Source organism: Quercus lobata, chromosome 3 (assembly GCF_001633185.2).
Source record: "Quercus lobata isolate SW786 chromosome 3, ValleyOak3.0 Primary Assembly, whole genome shotgun sequence".
Lineage (NCBI taxonomy): Eukaryota > Viridiplantae > Streptophyta > Magnoliopsida > Fagales > Fagaceae > Quercus > Quercus lobata.
Window position 1 is genome coordinate 51,742,296 of NC_044906.1, and position 8,351 is coordinate 51,750,646.

The 8,351-nt window shown below is 34.5% G+C and overlaps 1 protein-coding gene across 2 annotated transcripts; it reads right to left on the minus strand.

The window, feature by feature from the left end:
• Positions 1-1,323: 1,323 nt before the first annotated feature.
• Positions 1,324-7,379, minus strand: LOC115982136 (sphingosine-1-phosphate lyase). Of its 2 annotated transcripts, XM_031104654.1 has the most exons (15): positions 6,998-7,379; positions 6,869-6,914; positions 6,352-6,503; positions 6,178-6,237; positions 4,796-5,020; positions 4,564-4,705; positions 4,275-4,325; positions 3,953-4,044; positions 3,706-3,832; positions 3,387-3,402; positions 2,725-2,832; positions 2,560-2,614; positions 2,200-2,346; positions 1,745-1,823; positions 1,324-1,621 (listed from the first exon to the last, which is right to left on the minus strand). In XM_031104654.1, the coding sequence occupies exons 1-15, from the start codon at positions 7,198-7,200 to the stop codon at positions 1,499-1,501; spliced, it is 1,626 nt and encodes a 541-aa protein (XP_030960514.1). In that variant the 5' UTR covers positions 7,201-7,379; the 3' UTR covers positions 1,324-1,498. The 2 variants fall into 2 exon arrangements, with proteins under 2 accessions (XP_030960514.1, XP_030960515.1); XM_031104655.1 differs by lacking the exons at positions 6,869-6,914; positions 6,998-7,379 and having other exon boundaries at positions 1,337-1,621; positions 6,359-6,451.
• Positions 7,380-8,351: the final 972 nt, after the last annotated feature.

Here is an 8,351-nt window from a genome sequence, read left to right on the forward strand (position 1 = left end):
TAAATAACAATACTTAAGAGTTTCCATGCATCACAATAATAATAATTACGGGCCTATCACTAGCAATTTGGTTTTTTTGTGAAGCTCATGTCAAACTTATTACCAAGTCCATAAACAAGTCTAGGTCCAGCTTATTTTGTATCAAGCCCTAATGTTCATGGATTTATTCATAAACAATTTTTTTTGCTTGGGTTTGGCTCATTAATTATATAAGCCTACAACTAAGGCTTAAACTTAACTCGTTTATAAACAAATAAATATGAATAAGTTTTTTTATTGGATCAAGTCATGAACGACTTGATTCATTTACAAGCCTAATCTTAATCATCAAAGGTGATTTGTTAATGTTAGGTAAGTGCCTTGGTGGTTGATTTGATCCACATAGTTGACCAAATCATAGAAATACTAGGACTTAAAAAGTAGCTAACTAGGTCTTTCGTTTTTGTGATGTGCGGCAAACGTAACCACAACACGAGTTAATCTTGCTCCTGATATGTGCAGCCTTAGTTTCTCAAGAGTACACACACAAATTTGGCCTTTTGCACACCATATTTAAAGAATAAGAAATTCTTTTGGTGTACTAGTTGAGATGACAGAGAGCTCTTTGCATGTATTTGATGTTTGAGTTTTGTGAGCATCTTTTGTGACACATTTGTTATCTCCTTATATTCTTAGTGAAGTTTCTCCTCAACGTCTCTCATAGACACAAGCCTAAAGACGAACCATATAAATTTTTGTGTTCCTGATCGTTTCTTCTGTTTCTATTTCACATAAATCCACTATCAGTGGAGACACCCAGGTATCAAAACATTTTATAGTTGAACAAATTGGTATAAGAGTTGTGCTTTCTTTATTTGGATTGGGGGTCATTTAAGTTTTGCAGAGTTCTATAATTTAAAATACATATTACTAATCTCTCATATAAAGGATATTTTTTTAAGTCGAAGTCATTCTTCTTCTTCTTCTTCTTCTTCTTCTTCTTTGAGAAAGGAAGTCATTCAATTTGGGTCTCTACTTGAGCTCGAATTTGGATCAAATACTGTATATTAACAATCTGGCTGGGCCCATGGCCAACCCAATCCCTCCCTCTCTAAATTTCCCTCTATTTGATTTGATTTGGATTTGATTTATTTATTATTTATTACTCTTTTTATTTTTTTTACTACTCAGTAGGAAATTTTGAAATCCGGACCCTAGCACTTCCAGGAAATTTTCTTCACAAATGCTAAAGTGATCATAACATAGCAGATGTCTTGAAGCATTATACAAAAATGCAGGATGCTGCACACAACTTGAACAAACATTCAAAGAAAGAATACCATGTAAAAGTGAAAGATATCAAATGGAGAAAGTTTATACAATTATTGTTATTTTTTGGATAAATTGGAGAAAGTTTAAACTATTATTATCATTATCTTTTATTTTACAATTTAGCCAAATAATTCTTGTACAAATCAAAACTTAGAGAAACAAACAGAACCAATCCCAGGGAAGGCTACTAGCATGTACCATCCATATAATTAACCAACAATTCCTGGATCATGCCTCTATCTGGCATTTTCCCTGCAGCACCATATACGGGAGCTAGCCCTCCGCTTATTGGACCCGGATTTTCTTTTACCTGAGATCAGTACATGTTTATGCCATTACTCAAGTAGTAAAAACTAAATGAATTCAATTCTCAATAATGGGCTCTGATCAAAATGACAGAAGGGTAAGTATTTCACAGGTAAGAACAACTTACAGTCTTCACAGATTCCGTCAAATCCCTTAGGAATTCCTCAACAATTGGTACATGTTGAAGAGTCAGACACATGTGAATGCTGATTCAGCACAAAGTAATACAGATTTCAGTATTTAGAAACAGACCAACTCCAAGCTAAGAAAATGTATTTACCATATAACTGTAAAGTTTTAAGTCATGAAAAGACCAATATAGAGTAAAAGACATTCAGTGTAGCCAATAAAAGAAATGATCCACCCATTAGGATCGTCCAAAAATTCAAATTCAAAGGAAAATTATTTTTACACCCTATATCAGTAAGTTGAGCACTGACTTGTCATTAGAATTGAACATTTTCCCCCAGTGGAGAAAGAACTCAAGAAGGGAGGGGGGAAGCTGCCATAAGACTATTTCACAAAATATATGCTTCAGTTTTATCTTTTCTTGTGTTAAAAAAGTTGATATACAAATGCTACCTGTTGGGTCTTTGCAGTGCATTCAAATGCCAGCCTTTGGATGACATTGTATCATTAACTTCAAATATATCCACAACATTAGATCCAAATGCCACAATCGTCATGTCTGGCCTTCCAATAATAAACAACTCAGGAATTTCCTCTATCCTGTACATAAAAAGGCTGTTACTTTCAAAGTCAGAACAATACCTCCCTCCTTCAAAACTGAAGAGGGAGAAACAGAGTTGAAAATAACAGATACCCCTGCCAAGAGCCTCATGGCTATGTGGTACTGTCTGGTCTACTCATGGGAAGAACTTGGGTTCAAAATCAAATCCCCTCCCCCAGTTGTTATAAGGAAGAAGAAAGAAAGAAATATACCCCTTTTGTAGCCTCTTTGATACTTCCATGATCTTTTTCGTGTTCTCCAAGTACCCTATAGAATTTTGGAACAATAATCAGCACACAAGCCAAGCCTTCGGCACATTCCAGTTAGCAATGTTACAAAGCAAACACCTCCTAGCTTCAGGTGTTGCATTCTCTCACCTTCTTCCCCCAAAGACATCATTGCTGCCCAGGCCCCAGCAATCAAACCACCAGGCCTGCTCCCAGCAATCGTGGGAGATACGTACAACCCTCCTGACCACTCAGTAACTGCAGCATGGATAAAATCAAAAGTGGGAACAATAATTCATTACCAAATAAATCAGTAAGGGCAGTTGTACAGGATTTTATAAATTAATTCCACCAACCAAGTAGAACATGTTTTGCTTGGTACAATACTCTCTTTGAAAAACATCAATTATGCTAAGACCTGCTTCAATCTCCACAATGGCCCACATTTTTTAATCAATAAAATTGCTATAAATAGTTATTAAATTTGCATATAATACTTAAATAATCATGCAAATATCATGGAAAATTAGCCTCATGCTTTAATAATGCATGTTTTCTATGATTTATATTCAAATGATGGAGACACCACTATAGTGTATAATGTTCACAAATTCTTTCCATATTGTCATGCAAGCCAAGAGCATTCATCCAGTGTGATTTTGATCAAATCATTATGCATCCATGAGACCATTTCAACACAGACTTGTTGAAAGTCCCCCAAAGAGAAAAGAGGAAAAAGTCAAAGTATATATACGTGAAGACTTGACTTACAAGACTAATTTTGTTTTTTGAATAAAAGAATTTGTACTTACCAGCAACAAATTGGTGCTGTTGGAAAGAAGTAAAAAAGCCAGCATTTCCACCAACCAAGATGCCATGAAAGAAAAGCACATTAAAAAGAATTCAAAATCAAGAAGTAAAAATAAGAGTGACAGTAAATTTTTGAACTATACAAATGTAATAAAGAATAATGTATATACACACACACATACATACTAGGAAAATAGATAAAAATTAAGGCAAGTAATTTGGAATTTGAAAATTTTGAAATGGAAAAATGAGCGATAGAATTCTCTGTCTGCTTCCTGTTCAAGATGCAAACTACAGTTGTCTAAACAAATGATTGATTACCTTTCTGATATCATGATTTTTATACAGCACTACACTTGTTCCTTTGGGAGCCAACCCGTATTTATGCACATCCACTGATATTGAGGTCACTCCTTTAACAGTAAAATCAAAAGGTGGGATTGGGTACCTGAAATTTAGGGTTTTAAATAAATAAATAAAAATGAAAATAAAAATTAAAGGTGGAAGCAGAACAAGCAACCATCAAAAGATAGACTGAGCTAATAAAAATAGAAACAGCCTGCCATACCCAAGTTTACGAGCAAAAGGTAGTACAAAGCCACCAAGACAAAGGTCAACATGGAGACAAATTCCGAAGCTAGTAGCTAATTCACCAAGATCCTATGAAATAAATTTCCACAATTTGTTCAAGTATTTAGAAATCCAAAATTTAAAAGAGACAATAATTTTTGTTACTAGTTAGCTACACACACACTCATTGGATTTTGAAAGACCTCACCCTCCATCCCATTATTGTAGAAAGAGGAAGCACCAGTTGAGCCAATAAATTTACATGAACAAGTTAAGGTCACATGCTTTTCTCATCATTACTGATAAAGAAAAATACATACCTCAATAGGGTCAATGATACCATGAGGAAACCCAGGCGCAGATCCAACAATCTGCAAGATCAAAAAATTCTGGTTGGTTCAAGTGGCAAATGTAAATTTAAGTTGGAAAAAGCCTACTCAGCCACACAAGAGGGTACACCAAGAAATTTTGTATTTTGGGCCTTTTTCTTTGGGGAAGAGGGAGCGGGGTGGGCATCACTTTGATTTAAAAAAAGCACCATCATGGAATTAAGAAGAAATAAGCAAGACTAACAAAGTAAAATCAGAATATAGTCTACAAGTATCATACAAAAATGGTGTTTCTGTTAATACGTCGCCTAATAGCTTTGACATCTGCTTGAAATTCTTTATTCACAGGGACACGCCACAGCTTGATGTTAAAATATTGTGCAGCCTTGTCATATGCTGAGTGTGCAGATTCAGGAATTATCCTGTGCTTGGTAAGAAAATCACACACATAAATAACTTCCAAATCAAGAGTAAACTAGCAAATAACCAAAGAACTGGAACGTTATCAATACATTTCAGGTTTTGTAATTCCCTTCTTAGTTTTCATGTAGTCCCGTGATGATTTCACAGCTAATAGTATGCTTTCTGTTCCACCTGATGTCATGTTTCCACATATTTGTCCTCCTGAACCCTTCTCTTGACTGCCAAGTAGTGCAGCCGTCATTGCAACCACTTCTGCTTCAAATCGTACTACACTCTGGAATACATCCAAATGCAATGGATTGGTATGTGCAAACCTGAAAAGCAAATCAAACCAAGTAATGATGAGAGATAAAGGGTGTGTGCACAAAATGGCGTGGAAAGGAACTGATCTTATTGGATTCATCATTGCAAAGCATATGGAATCCTAACTGTGAGGAAAAGAAAAGCACCATTGAACACATATTGGGCACACATTACCAGGAAAGTGTCAACTTAAATGACAGTCCTGATTAAATTAAAAGGTTCAAAAGAAGTCAATTTTTAGTTTTATCATCCAAACTAATTAATTTATATTTTATATCACAGAATGAGTATTTCGAAGCAGAAACTACAAAGTGATTTTTTGTTAAAATTCACAACATTTTCTTATGTTTCAGAAGAGGGTATAGAAGGGATTATACTTTTTTCTTTTCTTTTCCTTTTGGTAAAGTAGGGAACCTATCTAAAGAAGAGCCCTTTGGACTCGCCTCTAGACCTAAAAGCAACTGATCCCACATGCCAAAATCCATTGCCAGGTGATTCAGGAGGATTCACCCCTGAGCATTCACTTTTAGCGGGCTAAGCCGTTTATGCTTACTGAAAGGATTATATGATGCCAAAATATAAGATTTAGTTTATGTTGCTTAAGAAATCTGCATGTGCAAGCATTTAAGAAACTGCAATTCCCTTGTGCAAACAAGGAAGCCACTTTCACAAAGACAAGCATTCAGTGAAGAGCTGTTTGGATCTTTCTTCAATCTTAAAAATAAATATAAAAAATAAAAATAAAAATTGGAACTTTCTTCTATCCAGCACACATATAGAAGATATACACACAGAATACATATAAACTATAGTCTGACAGTTGTATTGTGCTTGACATTTGAGTAGAAACCAATTCTTGGTATGGGTTAGTCTGAAGAAGACACTGGCATGACTGCCAGTAGAGAAGTCACTCAGTTGCAAAAGGATAAGCAACAAGCTTTAGCTATGACACCCAGTGCAGACTCTCTAAGTTTACCTCCACCCTTGTTTGCAATTATTATGTATCATTATTACATTGTCTGGGGTAGTTTGTAACCTATAAGGACTTGTTTATGGGCCACCACAAATACAGCACATATTACATTTGGGAGTGAGCATTAAAAACTGAACATATAGAAAGAGAAGGTGGGGTTGGGTTATGTACTGTTATGTACAACATCTTACTAACATTGAACATGCCTCGTTAATTACAGAAAAATGCCCTTCAGATTCATTTCCTCCAATGTACCTGCAAAAGAACCCATAACTTATGAAGCACAACTGCAGAAACCAGAAATCTAATTTGATATTTTTATGTAAAAGAACAAATACAAAAAGTCCATGACAGTGGCAACTAACATACACTGTACCAGAACATTTTCCTTGCCAAGCCACGTCATTTCTTTTCTCATCTTTCATTTTCTCTATGACTCCAACTCCTAACCCTGCCCTTGGCAACTCCGTCCTCCAAGCCGCTCGCTTCGATTTACCACCAGACTGTAACTTATCCACAACCTGCTCATTCAACCCACCATGAGTCCATGACATCCACAAAAGCATTCAATTTTATTTAAATTTTCCATTAAAATAAATAAATAAGTACTATATTGATTCAAAACACGCAAGAAATCGATGCTCATTGATCAAGGAAAAAGAAAAATAGTTCAGGCCGTCGGATTTGGATCCAGTCGTCCAGGTCCTCTTATTCAAGCTCATTTCATTTATTGCAGAATAACAATTTGTGTAATTTTCATTTACATAAACAAACAAAGAACACGAATCAAATAAACACACGATGACACACTTAAATTAATTAATTAAAACTGAAAATTAAAAAAAGAGAGACAGAGAGAATAAATTCTCATAAATAATATTCTGACCTTCTGTTTCTCGGCATCGATGTAATTCTTGACACCAGGAACCAACCTGTACAATATTTTCTTTTTTCGAATTAATAATTTAATAAATCCAAATAATTTTGATAGTGAATGAAAAGTAAAAAAACATACTTGATGAGGGTCATGAAGAAGCCTACTAAGTTGGCCTTGATGCCTCGTTGGTGAAGAAGAGTGAGAAACGAATGAAGCGTGCAAGCGACGAAGAAGGCGAGGAGAGGAGCGAGGAGCAGAGCCAGAGGCTCGTATTGGGATAAGAATGAGTTCGCGGAAGCTCTGAAACTAATCAGAAATGATTTCAAAGAAGAAGAATCCATAGCCAATGTATGAATACTCTTGTCTATGATATTATTTGTGTATTGAGAGTTGAGAGAGATGATGATGAGTATGTATATTATTGATAATTGAGGTTTTACTTTATTTGTTTGTTTGTTTGTTTATATTTATTTGTCGCGTGCACGTTATGCACTTCGATTTCGGCGAAGGTTGTGATGTGTTGTTGCGGTTGGTGTGTTGAGCAGTCCTGAGCTTCTTTCTTAGTGTCTAGACTCTAGTGGTCTGGTTATTTTCATTGACTTCGTTATATTATTACAATATTACTATGAAAAATTCTAGAAAAACATAAAATCACGCAACTTGCACGCACCTATTTATGCGACCCGCTGTGAATGTCGGAAAAAAAAGTGATGAGTCATGAAAGGGATCAGTAACTAATTAAAAGTTGTGGCAATTTACGTAATACTAGAACTTCTTTATTATTGTTGTTATTGTGACTTTGTTTGTTTCAATGATGATATTTTCTTAAAAATAAGTCATTTTTTTAAAAGTATTTTCTATAAAAGTATCTTATTTTCTTATGTTTGGTAGCAATTTTAAATAAACTAGTTGCTAACTCATGCATATACACGGGAATCTACCTATTTGTGAGGTAGACTAAAATAATTTTATAAAATATTAAATTGATTAAAAAACTACACCATTGCATAATTTTCTCTTGTATGACTTCAATTTGTGTTACAATTTGATGAGGAAGCCATTACTTGAACGTGTCCTGGCTTACAAAAAAATTGTCAAATAATTTCAGATACTACAAACTCAAATTCAGATATTAAAACTTCTAAAAGACCAAAAAAATATTAAAAAATAAGATGATTCATGGCTTAGAAATTATTGAAACAAATATATATATATATATATGACTAAACAATAGAGAAATATAAGAGAAAGATGAGTTACATTTAAAAGAATAATCCATGACTATAACTATTGAAATTTGAAAGGAATCAAAAGATTTAGAGCCTACAATTCTACAAATTATAGATAATATATATGTGTGTGCGCGCGCGCGCGCGCGCATGTGTGTGTGACTACACACCAAAGAACTGTAAGAGAAATATATGTTACCATTAAAAAAATAATTCAGATGTTAAAACTTTTGAAAGGCAAAAAAATATTAAAGAATCATAAG

Bases quoted from the DNA above. Each gene is read 5' to 3' on its own strand.
- LOC115982136 (XM_031104654.1), bottom strand. From the start codon at position 7,200: ATGGATTCTTCTTCTTTGAAATCATTTCTGATTAGTTTCAGAGCTTCC. The intron at 6,915-6,997 runs GTATGTTTTTTT...AATATTGTACAG, and splicing joins TTCTTCATGACCCTCATCAA to GTTGGTTCCTGGTGTCAAGA. The intron at 4,326-4,563 runs GTATGATACTTG...TTGATCTTGCAG, and splicing joins TTAACAGAAACACCATTTTT to ATTGTTGGATCTGCGCCTGG.